The sequence below is a fragment of the Schistocerca serialis genome, chromosome 12 (assembly GCF_023864345.2).
Source record: "Schistocerca serialis cubense isolate TAMUIC-IGC-003099 chromosome 12, iqSchSeri2.2, whole genome shotgun sequence".
Classification (NCBI taxonomy): Eukaryota; Metazoa; Arthropoda; class Insecta; order Orthoptera; family Acrididae; genus Schistocerca; species Schistocerca serialis.
This window is the reverse complement of record NC_064649.1, coordinates 9411742-9425939: the sequence shown is the minus strand read 5'-3', so window position 1 is coordinate 9425939 and position 14198 is coordinate 9411742. Positions and strand designations below refer to the sequence as shown.

Below are 14198 nucleotides of genomic sequence, written 5' to 3'. Positions count from 1 at the left end.
AAACTACCTTGAGCAGTTAACAGAGAACCGACTCGTAGCGATAACATATTAGACCTTATGGTGACAAACAGACCCGAACTATTTGAAACAGTTAACGCAGAACAGGGAATCAGCGATCATAAAGCGGTTACGGCATCGATGATTTCAGCCGTAAATAGAAATATTGAAAAAGGTAGGAAGATTTTTCTGTTTAGCAAAAGTGAGAAAAAGCAGATTTCAGAGTACCTGACGGCTCAACACAAAAGTTTTGTCTCAAGTACAGATAGTGTTGAGGATCAGTGGACAAAGTTCAAAACCATCGTACAATATGCGTTAGATAAGTATGTGCCAAGCAAGATCGTAAGAGTTGGAAAAGAGCCACCGTGGTACAACAACCGAGTTAGAAAACTGCTGCGGAAGCAAAGGGAGCTTCACAGCAAACATAAACATTGCCAAAGCCTTGCAGACAAACAAAAATTACGCGAAGCGAAATGTAGTGTGTGGAGGGCTATGCGAGAGGCGTTCAATGAATTCGAAAGTAAAGTTCTATGTACTGACTTGGCAGAAAATCCTAAGAAATTTTGATGTTATGTCAAAGCATTCCGAAAGACAATAAATTAAAACAAAGAAGAAAATTTTTAAAAAATTCCAAAAATCTGACCAATTAAGCCGATGCCGTGAAAGAGTGAGAGGATAGTCAAAATATCTCTCGCTACCCACGCATAGTTTTTTATGGCCAGTCTGAGGCTGTTTCCGCGCTTTATAGACGACACTCACTCTCTGTCAAACCGTTCGTCTCTACTTTCCCTACGCAACTGTGCTACCTCGTAGACAGTTATCGCTTACAGATGATGTGTTACCTGACACGTCTGACTAGAACTGCTCGTCAGCATGCTAAGGGCACTCGCTACTTTGCTCCCAACTCTCTAGATGTTTGGAGCACCATAGCCTTGGCCATGCTGTCGAGACGTGCTTTAAACACACGAGTTGTGGCTGCTTTATTTTCACGTGTTGTTTCGCGTTGACTGAGTAAATTCGGCGCTTTGAACTGCGAACGTCCTCCTGATATTGTCATAAGTGAAATACTTGTAGGAGGGCCGTATTAACGCGATGTTGTGTACTTGTGTTTCAGAACAGGACAAGGCCCACGTGGAGAATGGCGCGGTCGCAGCCGACACCACGCCCTTCGAGGAAGCCGTCGCTCTCACAGGTGAGGATGTGGTCCGCTTTTTCCACTGGAGCATTCACATCTGGCTTTGTCCATACGTGGGCACACCTCAAGAAGCGTAAAAAATTACATGGGTAGACAATGATCTCCAATGTCTACGTCTACAGTTCCATCTAAATCTACATTTATCAGGGGGCAGTTAAATGGAATCAAGACAGATGGAAAAAAAGTAATTAAACTGTTTATTATTTCAAAAGTAATTGCCATAACTGTGAATACATTTACCCACCCGTGCGGCGAGTTACATTTCAGCAAGATAATACCCGCCCTCACACGGCGACAGTTTCTGTTGCTCGTTTTCGAGCTTGCCAAACCATACCTTGGCCAACAAGGTCGCCGGATCTCTCCCCGTTGAGAACGTTTGGAGTATTATGGACAGGACCCTCGCTCGGACTTTTGACAATCTAACTCCCCGATTAGACTGAATTGGACACTATTATCTGCATCTACATCTACATTTACATGACTACTCGGCAGTTCACATTTAAGTGCTTGGCAAATGGTTCAAATGGCTCTGAGCACTATGGGACTTAACATCTGAGGTCGTCAGTCCCCTAGAACTTAGAACTAGTTAAACGTAACTAACCTAAGGACATCACAAACATCCATGCCGGAGGCAGGATTCGAACCCGCGACTGTAGCGGTCGCGCGGTTCCAGACTGTAGCGCCTAGAACCGCTCAGCCATCCTGTCCGGCTAAGTGCTTGGCAGAGGGTTCATCGAACCACAATCATACTATCTCTCTAGCATTCCACTCCAGAACAGCGCGCGGGAAAAACGAACACCTAAACCTTTCTGTTCCAGCTCTGATTTCTCTTATTTTATTTTGATGATCATTCCTACCTATGTAGGTTGGGCTCAACAAAATATTTTCGCATTCGGAAGAGAAAGTTGGTGACTGAAATTTCGTAAATAGATCTCGCCGCGACGAAAAACGTCTTTGCTGTAATGACTTCCATCCCAATTCGCGTATCATATCTACCACACTCTCTCCCCTATTACGTGACAATACAAAACGAGCTGCCCTTTTTTGCACCCTTTCGATGTCCTTCGTCAATCCCACCTGGTAAGGATCCCACACCGCGCAGCAATATTCTAACAGAGGACGAACGAGTGTAGTGTAAGCTGTCTCTTTAGTGGACTTGTTGCATCTTCCAAGTGTCCTGCCAATGAAACGCAACCTTTGGCTCGCCTTCCCCACAATATTATCTATGTGGTCTTTCCAACTGAAGTTGTTCGTGATTTTAACACCCAGGTACTTAGTTGAATTGACAGCCTTGAGAATCGTACTATTTATCGATTAATCGAATTCCAACGGATTTCTTTTGGAACTTATGTGGATCACCTCACACTTTTCGTTATTTAGCGTCAACTGCCACCTGCCACACCATACAGCAATCTTTTCTAAATCGCTTTGCAACTGATACTGGTCTTCGGATGACCTTACTAGACGGTAAATTACAGCATCATCTGCGAAAAACCTAAGAGAACTGCTCAGATTGTCACCCAGGTCATTTATATAGATCAGGAACAGCAGAGGTCCCAGGACGCTTCCCTAGGGAGCACCTGATATCACTTCAGTTTTACTCGATGATTTGCCGTCTATTACTACGAACTGCGACCTTCCTGACAGGAAATCACGAATCCAGTCGCACAACTGAGACGATACCCCATAGGCCCGCAGCTTGATTAGAAGTCGCTTGTGAGGAACGGTTTCAAAAGCTTTCCGGAAATCTAGAAATACGGAATCAACTTGAGATCCCCTGTCGATAGCGGCCATTACTTCGTGCGAATAAAGAGCTAGCTGCGTAGCACAAGAACGATGTTTTCTGAAACCATGCTGATTACGTATCAATAGATCGTTCCCTTCAAGGTGATTCATAATGTTTGAATACAGTATATGCTCCAAAACCCTACGGCAAACCGACGTCAATGATATAGGTCTTTAGTTAGATGGATTACTCCTACTACCCTTCTTAAACACTGGTGCGACCTGCGCAATTTTCCAGTCTGTAGGTACAGATCTATCGGTGAGCGAGCGGTTGTATCTGATTGCCAAGTAGGGAGCTATTGTATCAGCGTAATCTGAAAGGAACCTAATCGGTATACAATCTGGACCTGAAGACTTGTCCGAATCAAGCGATTTGAGTTGCTTCGCAACCCCTAAGGTATCTACTTCTAAGAAACTCATGCTAGCAGCTGTTCGTCTTTCAAATTCTGGAATATTCCATTCGTCTTCCCTGGTGAAGGAATTTCGGAAAACTGCGTTCAGTAACTCCGCTTTAGCGGCACAGTCGTCGGTAACAGTACCATCGGCACTGCGCAGCGAAGGTATTGACTGCGTCTTGCCGCTTGTGTACCTTATATACGACCAGAATTTCTTCGGATTTTCTACCAAATTTCGAGACAATGTTTCGTTGTGGAACCTATTAAAGGCATCTCGCACTGAAGTCCGTGCCAAAGTTCGGGCGTCTGTAAATTTTAGCCAATTTTCGGGATTTCGCGTTCTTCTTAACTTCGTATGCTTTTTCCGTTGCCTCTGCAACAGCGTTCGGACCTGTTCTGTGTACCACTGGGGATCAGTTCCATCTCTGATCAATTTATGAGGTATGAATCTCTCAATTGCTGTTGCTACTATATATTTGAATTTGAGCCACATCTCGTCTACATTTGCATAGTCAGTTCGGAAGGAATGGAGATTCTCTCTTAGGAAGGCTTCTAGTGACACTTTATCCGCTTTTTTAAATAAAATTATTTTGCGTTTGTTTCTGGTGGATTTGGAAGAAACGGTATTGAGCCTAGCTACAACGACCTTGTGATCACTAATCCCTGTATCAGTCATGATGCTATCAGCTCTGGATTGTTTGTGGCTAAGAGGTCAAGTGTGTTTTCGCAACCATTTACAATTCGCGTGGGTTCGTGGACTAACTGCTCGAAATAATTTTCAAGAAAGCATTTAGGACAATCTCGGAAGATGTTTTCTGCCTACCACCGGTTTTGAACAAGTATTTGTGCCAACATATCGAGGGAAGGTTGAAGTCCTCACCAACTACAACCGTATGAGTGGGGTATTTATTTGTTACGAGACTCAAATTTTCTCTGTTCAGCAAGTGTATCATCGGAGTCTGGAGGTCGGTAGAAAGAGCCAATTATTAAATTAGTTCGGCTGTTAAGTATAGCCTCCACCCATACCAATTCGCACGGAGTATCTACTTCGACTTCACTACAAGATAAACCACTACTGACAGACACAAACACTCCACCACCAATTCTGCCTATCTTTCCTGAACACCGTCTGAGACTTCGTAAAAATTTCTGCAGGACTTATTTCCGGCTTTAGCCAGCTTTCTGTACCTATAACGATTTCAGCTGCTGTGCTTTCTATTAGCGCTTGAAGCTCAGGGACTTTCCCAGCACAACTACAACAATTTACAACCACAATTCCGACTGTTCCTTGATCCAAGCACGTCCTGTATTTGCCATTGCAGCCCACCCCGTACTTTACCGAGGCCTTCTAACCTAAAAAACCGCCCAGTCCACGCCACACAGCCTCCGCTATCCGTGTAGCCGCCAGCTGAGTGTAGTGAGCCCCTGACCTATTCAGCGGAACCCGAAACCCCACCACCCTACGGCGCAAGTCAAGGAATCTGCAGCCAACACGGTCGCAAAACCGTCTGAGCCTCTGATTCAGACCCTCCAGCCAGCTCTGCACCAAAGGTCCGCAGTCGGTTCTGTCAACGATGCTGCAGATGGTGAGCTCTGCCATCATCTCGTAAGCAAGACCGGCGCCTTCACCAAATCAGATAGCCGCTGGAATCCAGAGAGAATTTCCTCATATCCAAAGCGACACACGTCATTAGAGCCGACATGTGCCACCACCTGCAGCTGGCTGCACCCTGTGCTCTTCATGGCATCCGGAAGGACCCTTTCCACATCAGGAATGACTCCACCCGGAATGCACACGGAGTGCACACTGGATTTCTTCCCCTCCTTAGCCGCCATACTACCAATAAGCCCGCCTGCTCTCTGTGATTGCCCGGACCTTGAAGGCTGACTATCATCCTCTGAAACAGGGCAGGCAGCTGCATCTGGCTCAGCCAGAGACAGTGCCTGTAACCTGTTTGTCAGACGCACCGGGGAGGCTTTCTGATCAGCCTCCGGGGACGTCTTTCGCTGCCTGCCACGCCTTGGAACGACCTCCCAATCAACCACAGGCGAGGGCTCAGCCCCACTGCGGGCAGCAACGGGGCAACCACAGCGGCAGACCGATCTGGGGACAGACGGGACGAGGTTGACATCCCCGTGATACCCAAGTCCGGCTCCCCACAGTGGTGCCCATTGGCAACAGCCTCAAGCTGCGCGACCGAAGTCAGCTCCGCCTGCAGCTGTGAGCGAAGGGATGCCAACTCAGCCCTCATCCGAACACAGCAATCACAGTCCCTGTCCATTCTAATCGATGTTGAACAACAGTTGCTGAAACATGAGTCCGTGCCTAGATAACGCAAGGGAAACACGCAAAGAATGTATTAACTAACCTCTGCTGCAATCCGCCTGAATTTACGATTACAGTAGCTAGAACTCGAAATTACACCTCCTATACGAAACTCACACGCAATTTAAGTAAGAATCTACGAAGTACACACTAAAGCGCGATGCTACGACTCTCAAATACTATAATACACCCGATATTTATGAATTAAACAATGCAAGTACCCAAAAACACGCAAAGAAATTAAGAATTAAACTATGTAACAAATAAGTAAGCTAGGGGTATACGACTTGCTGCTGCAGCTGGTTATCCAACGGCGCACACTGGCTGTGACCAACCGACACTGGCCGTTCAAAACAAAAACAGAAGAAGGACGACTACGCGAATTTACACTATTCAGGTACTAAAGCGCGATGCTACAGCTCTCAAATACTATAATACGCCCGAAATTTATGAATTAAACAATGCAAGTACACAAAAGCACGCAAAGAAATTAAGACTTAAACTATGTAACAAATAAGTAAGCTAGGGGTATACGACTTGCTGCTGCAGCTGCTTATCCAACGGCGGCAGGGAGCACACTGCATCTCCCTTTAGATACATACTCAGCAAGCCACGGTATGGCGCGTGGCGGAGGGTATCGTGTACCACTACTACGCATTTCCTTTTCTGTTCCAAACGCAAGCAGAGCCTACATCCCTCTAATCTTCGTGGTCCTTACGCAAAATGTATGTTGGCGTATCGATTTGTAGTCGGCCTCTAATGTCGGTCCTCCAAAAGAACGTCACCTTCCGTCCAGTGATATCCATTTGAGATACCGAAACATCTCCGTAATACCTGCGTGGTTTTCGAACTTATCGGTATCTCTGAATTGCCTCCAAAAACGGACATGCAACAACTGTGTCAGTTAATGCCAAGCCGAATAACTGCTTGCTTGAGGACCATAGGTGGACCAACGCGTATTGACTTGCTTCACGACCAGATGTTTCATCTGCCGAGAATTCTTCCGGGTTGCATGGCCGCGGTCCATGGAACTCTTCTATCCCTCACGTTTCGTCCAAGACTCAACACAACCAGGAGCACCTCTGAAGATGTCCAACGTAGCTTTGGACGAAACGTCAGGGATAGAAGAGTTCCATGGACCACGGCCATACAACCCGGAAGAATTCTCTTTCTCTTTCTCTTGAATAAATCATCCAATTTTTTTCTGAAATTGAAATCTTTTGCTTGTATCTGCATGTACATCATCGCTACCGATTTACGTCCGATTCGGAAAATTCCCCTGGGTGACTATTTTTTAGATTGCACATGGTGGCAGGTTAGCACCACGAGATGCGATGATGACGTAGTGTGCTGGGCTCACCTTTGGAATGCAATACAGCAACGATTCCATGCGGCATGGACTCGACGAGACCTCGCTAATTTTCAGGAGGTATCCGGGACCCTATGTCTCCGCGCAGGCCAGGCAGTTACTGCAGATTTCGCGCCGGTGTGTGGCATCGGGTGCAGATGACACTAATCTGGTGTCCAAGACGTCAACGTGAGTTTACAATCATGGTAGCAGGATTCTGGTCTCGTGACACCGACATTTATCCTGCTGAAAGGCGACATCATCACCAGGAAAGACGTTCGCAGCTCCTGGTCTACTTGTTAGCGTTACTGCCCCTGGATCACGGGTCCCGAGTTCGATTCCCGGCCGGGTTGAGAGTATTCTTTGCCCGGGGACTGGGTGTTCGAGCTGTGCTCACCAATTGACATCATCATTCGTGACTGTGGTTAGATTGGGCTGTGTACGAAATTGGACTGTAAAAGAAATCGGACTTTGTACGGGAGCTGATGACCGCGCAGTCTAGCGCCCCACAAACCAAACATCATCATCATCATCACCAGGAAAGACATGAAGCACCAACGGAAGTAGGTGGTCCGCTACAATCTTCACATAGTCCACAGCTGTCACGGTGCTTTCGGTTACTATTCTACCATAAGTCTCGTAGACGCCTAGGTCAATGTTTTCTATACTATAAAATTCTGCCTTTGAGCCTGTATACTTGGCACGGTGCGTGTTTCGTGCAGCCGTTCGACTCGAAGATCGTGTACCAGTCGACCTGTTGTAACAGGAAACACGATTCATCCGACCAGGTGCGCCACTTCGGCCCAATCGTAATGGTCCCGTGGCCAGCGCAATCGTAACTGACGACGTCCTTGGACTGAAGTGGTAACCCGTACAGGCCGTCTGCTGCGGAACCCCGCGTTTAGCGTCCGCTGGACCGCATGCTCCGAAACACTTGTGTCTCCAGCAGCGCTGTTCGCTGTCGTGAGATCTGCGGCAGATCTCCGCCTCTCATGACTTACAGATCGGGATAACCTCCTAGCTGCACTCTCTGTGACGCATGGACAACTACAGTACTGACCATTAAAATCGCTACACCAAGAAGAAATCGGGTATTCATTGGACAAATATATTATACTAGAACTGACATGTGATTACATTTTCACGCAATTTAGGTGCATAGATCCTGAGAAATCAGTACCCAGAACCTCTGGCCTTACTAACGGCCTTGATACGCCTGGTCATTGTGTCAAACAGAGTTTGGATGGCGTGTACAGGTACAGTTGCCCATGCAGCTTCAACACGATACCACAGTTCATCAAGAGAAGTGACTGGCGTATTGTGACGAGCCAGTTGTACGGCCACCATTGACCAGATGTTTTCATTTGGTGAGAGATCTGGAGAACGTGCTGGCCAGGGCAGCAGTCGAACATTTTCTGTATCCAGAAAGGCCCGTACAGGACCTGCAACATGCGGTCGTGCCTTATCCTGCTGAAATGTAGGGTTTCGCAGGGATAGAATGAAGGGTAGAGCCACGGGTCGTAACACATCTGAAATGTAACGTCCACTGTTCAAAGTGCCGTCATTGCGAACAAGAGGTGACAGAGACGTGTAAGCAATGGCATCCCATACCATCGCGCCGCGTGATACGCCAGTATGGCGATGACGAATACACGCTTCCTATGTGCGTTCACCGCGATGTCGCCAAACACGGATGCGACCATTATGATGCTGTAAACAGAACCTGGATTCATCCAAAAAAATGACGTTTTGCCATTCGTGCACCCAGGTTCGTCATTGAGTACACCATCGCAGGCGCTCCTGTATGTGATGCAGCGTCAAGGGTAACCGCAGCCACGGTCTCCGAGCTGATAGTCCATGCTGCTGCAAACGTCGTCGAACTGTTCGTGCAGATGGTTGTTGTCTTGCAAACGTCTCCATCTGTTGACTCAGAGATCGAGACGTGGCTGCACGATCCGTTACAGCCATGAGAATAAGATGCCTGTCATCTCGACTGCTAGTGATACGAGGCTGTTGGGATCCAGCACGGCTTTCCGTATTACTCTCCTAAACCCACTGATTCCATATTCTGCTAACAGTCATTGCATCTCGACCAACGCCAGCATCAATGTCGCGATACGATAAACCGCAATCGCGATAGGCTACAATCCGACCTTTATCAATGTCGGAAACGTGATGGTACGCATTTCTCCTCCTTACACGAGGCATCACAACAACGTTTCACCAGGCAACGCCGGTCAACTGCTGTTTGCGTGTGAGTAATCGGTTGGAAACTTTCCTCATGTCACCACGTTGAAGGTGTCGCCACCGGCGCCAACCTCTTGTGAATGCTCTGAAAAGCTAATCATTTGCAAATCACAGCATCTTCTTCTTGTCGGTTAAATTTCGCGTCTGTAGCACGTGATCTTCATGGCGTAGCAATTATAATGGCCAGTAGTGTATATCGGCTACTCGTGGTATCTGCTCCTTCAACCACTTCCCACACACGCGGTCACTAGAATAACACACTAACAGCCTGCACCATAGCATCGCCGATTTCCAAGATTCTATAGTTGAAGTCACGGATGATGGCGGTCAAGTTTAGGCTTGTTACGCGCACCTACGTCACGCATTCTCCGACAGCCAATGAGCGTTGAGCAGTGTTCTGAGCGCTCCGCTGCCAATGTTGTCTGCAATGCGAGCGTTATACACGATCATAGCGAGTTATTTAGTGAATTTTTATTACATTTGTTATGAGTTATCGTGGTTGATGGTGTTGGTGAGCGACAGATTCTACACAAGCCACGTAATTTCCAGGATACGCGCATTCCTCAAGAGTAAAATAAGTGTAGGAGCACATCACAATTGTTACTTGGAGCAGGTAACAATCCTGCTGCCCCTGTCCTTGTCTCGACCTACGCGGACAGCCATCTTTCGTGGATCGGTCTACAGTTCCGAAGCGCCCCGCCACAACAATGCGTCATCTGTAAAAATCATTTATGTCAGTTCATTTCCCAGCTTTACAAGCGTCAGAAAAGGTACTCTTCGTTCTCATCACACACCCCTGGAAACCGCAAGAAAGTGAGTTGGTAAACGCTGACAAGTGCTGGGGCCACTCGTGGCACATTGATGCTACGACGGAATGAGGTGACGAAAGTCATGGCATAGCGACATGCGCATGTACAGATGGCGGTAGTATCTCGTACACAAGGTGCATTGGCGGAGCCGTCATTTACAAACTCAGGTGACACATGTCAAAAAGTTTCCGACATGATGAACGCGGAATAGCAGTTGGAGCTAGTCCCACGGGACATTCCATTTCGCGGATCGTTAGGGAATTCAGTCTTCCGAGATTCACACTGTGAAGGGTGTACCGAGGATACCAAATTACAGCCGTTACCCCTGACCACGTGCAACGCCGGGCCGACGGCCTGCAATTAACGACCGAGAGCAGCGGCGACTGCGTAGAGTTGTTAGCGCTAAGAGAAAAGCAGCACTGCATAAAATAACCGCAGAAATCAATGTGATCAATGTGGAACGTACGACGAACGTATCCTTTTGGGCAGTGCGGTAAAATTTGGCGCAGTTGGGCTATGTGGCAGCAGACCACAGACGCGAGTGACTTTGCGAGTGACTTTGCTAACTGCCTGCAGCGCCTCTCCTAGGCTCGTGTCCATAACAGTTTGATCCTAGACGAATGGAAAACCGTGGCCTAGTGAGATAAGTGCCGGTTTCGGTTGGTAAGAGCTGATATAAAGTTGCGCAGACTCCAGGCGAAGTAGTCAACAAGACTCAGTGCCAACTGGTGGTGCTTCTAAAATGCTGTGGGCTGTGTTTACGTAGAACTGAGTGGATATGATTATGTTCACCTACTTTGAGACCGTCTGCAGCCGTTCGTGGACTTCATTTTCCCAAACAACAATTAATTTTTACTATCAAAAACAGTCTTGATCACAATTTAATTATCACGGTGACCGGTTTCGACCACTAATGTGGTCATCTTCAGACCAATGAGTTAGAGCCTCCATCTGGTGGTAAATCGCTCAATAGCGATTCTGTTTGATAATAAATATTTGTAACACGTTGATCACTGTTCACTCCCACAACGTATTCAAAAGTAAACAATTAATTTTGTTTATGTCAATGCGCAGTGTCACCGGGCCGCAGTCATTCGGCATTGGTTTGAACAACATTCTGGATAACTCCAGCGAATGATGTGACTACCCATATCGCCAGACATCAATCCCATTGAACATTTATGGGACATTAATAAAAATTTCTCGGGCTTCCATCCGCGTCAGGCGGTTAAAATCCCACGAGCTTTCGACCGAGCTCTCCTCAGCCATTGTCAAGTGGTAAGACTGACTGCTGTGTCGCCGTGGCCGCGTCCTCATATAGCCGCACTGCTGGCTGTGACGTCACTAGTGCTCTCTTCTTGCAATATATGGTAATGTTTTCATCTCGCGTCCGTCGCGCTCGTTTCGGCCTCGCGATAGCCGGGTCCCAGGCTGTGCTGAACTGCAAACCGCCTTGTTGATGGTCTTTTCAGAGGTTATTTCAATGGCTTCTTTTATGACGCTATCCCAAAATCCCTTCGTCCTCATAACGACAGATGTTTCGTCGAACAGAATTCGGTGTCTATTTTCTAAGCCGTGTTCTGTCACGGCTGATTTTTCTGGATAGCGTAGACCTCTCGTGTTCCGTCCTGCATTACTCCACAGTGCGTACTGTCTGGCCGACGTAATAACAGCCACACTGGCATGGTATCTTGTACTCCCCAGGCGTTCTAAGCCCTAGATCGTCCTCCATATGCCTCATGAGCTGTCGAAGTTTTGCTGGGGGCCTGAACACCGATGAGATGTTATATCTCTTCAGGAGCCGGCTAATCTTTCCCGACACTGTACCACAGAAACGTAAAAACACAAGTTTCTTGCTTCCGTCTTCGGTGGTGTTCTCTTCTCTGTTGTGTTTCTTGCGTGTCGCACCAGATATAGCCTGTGACACCCGTTTTCCCGGAAGACTTTTCGAAGGTGGCTCAGTTCTAGTGGCAGACCACAGTGTCTGCGGAAACCGACACACATAGATCGGTATCTGCACGCTCTCACTCACCATCCATTGGTTTTCCGTCGAACGAGGACGTCAAGGAAGGACAATGCACCACCTATCTCGACTTCCATCGTAAACCTGATGTGGCCGTGAATGCTGTTCACGTTTTCTAAGAATTCTCCCAGTTTTTCACGACCATGGGGCCAGATGATAGAAGTGTCATCGACGTAACGATAAAAGCAACTTGGCTTAGCTGGAACCGTGTCCAAGGCGATGTCTTCAAATTTTCCCATTAAAAGTTTGGCTGTGGATGGAGCTAATGGGCTTCCCGTAGCCACGCCGTCCAACTGGTAGAAATACTGGCCGCCATGTAGGAAATAGGACGACGTCAACGTGTGCTTAAACAGTCCCACAATTGTGCTATCAAGCAACTGGGAGAGGAGATCTATACAGTCTTTGACCGGAACACGTGTAAACAGCGAGACGCGTCCACGGCGACACAGCAGTCAGTCTTACCACTTGACAATGACTGAGGAGATCTCGGTCGAAAGCTCGTGGGATTTTAACCACCTGACGCGGCTGGAAGCCCGAGAAAATTTTATTAATTCATATCGCCGCGAAATCATGCATTCATTTATGGGACATAATCGATGGGTCAGTTCTTGCACAAAATCCTGCACCGACAACACTTTTCGCAATTATGGAGCCAGCGTGGCTCGGTGTTTCTGCAGGTGACTTGTTGAGTCCACGCCACTGTCGAGCTGCCGCACTACATCGGGCAGACTCGACATTATGAGGTACCCCATGACTCTTGTTACCTCAGTGTATGTGCAACAAACCACCGAGCTTCGAACTGCTACGAAAAATATCGTCAGTTCTTAAATGAATGAAAAATAACACTGGAAGGTGTGCCGACTCTTTGCGCATGTCGAAGGAAACAACTTCTCCAAGCTGTGTCAGTGGCACTGGAAAGCAGAGTGCTCGCCGCAACATTCAAGACTGCCTTCCGATGATACCTAGCGATCCAGCAGAATTCCTGGTGATTGCGATGGGATCAGAAGCTTTTATTCGTAGTCTGTATATTTCTCTGTAGTTTGAAATGATTGCTGGGAGTGTACGCCCTTAACTTTTCTGCGTCTCTCGCGGACTCCAGACGATTCGTCGTATCACAGTTTTCGTGGCGCTGCCTCATATCATTAGCTTATGGATGAACAAGGAACACGTGATCTCATGGCGGGAAGAAAATAGCTACTGACCACAACCGACAAGGACGACCATTATTTACGTTTATTGTTCCCACAATTCGCACTTGCCTGAAGCAGTCTATTTCGTACGTTATTTACTCGTAGCCAGAGGGCATAATTGTTCGTTAACATTACAGCTCAACTTAAACTATCCTAATATACTATGGCCTCGTAAAATCAGACCCTACAGTGCACAGTTGGGATTGGTTTAGGATGTCGTCCACACTATACATCCTATATTAACCTACCAGTTGAGACACACATTCTCTGAGCGTTCATACTCACGCACCGAAACAATCTCATTTTCATCGACTGCCTAACAAGAAGACCATACCTCAGTATTTTGCATGACAAAGCTGGTCTCAAAAGATATTAAATCAATCGAATTTAATCTGAAAGTATTTATTTTACTGCTGTGCATCCTCCAAAAATATTGCATGATCTACCTCTACTGTTTCCCCTTAGTTTATTTTAATCCCAATACACACGTCACTTGCCTGTGCAGCGATCAAGGCGATTTATTTATGCACCGTATCCGCCGGTGCTATTTTCTGTGCGTTTCTTTGTACCCATCATTATGTATTATCAAGTACAATGCTAAAAGCTGGAACGTGTAAATAGTAAGTCACATAACAAAAATTGAAAATATAAAAAAAATTATTAGATGCAGACTGATACAAAGTTACGAAATATTCACTTACTTCTTAGACTATTAACATGTCGTATTTGATAAGGCAGTGCAAAGCAGGTAAACGAGACTAACTCATGTCAAAATATGTAGACTCTATAAGAAATGGTAGATACAGAAGTATCGCACGTACAAGCTGACAAGCATTAGGTGTCATTTGATCGCATGTGATTACCTTTGGAATCAGCATTGTGA

At 46.8% G+C, this 14198-nt stretch overlaps 1 protein-coding gene across 1 annotated transcript in view; it reads left to right on the top strand.

The window, feature by feature from the left end:
* Positions 1-14198, top strand: part of LOC126428243 (synaptic vesicle glycoprotein 2A-like) — a 159828-nt gene that overhangs the window by 44906 nt on the left and 100724 nt on the right. Inside the window, exon 2 of the mRNA XM_050090158.1 lies at positions 1112-1189. Coding sequence (XP_049946115.1) covers positions 1112-1189 — 78 coding nt within the window. The remainder of the gene's footprint in view (positions 1-1111; positions 1190-14198) is intronic.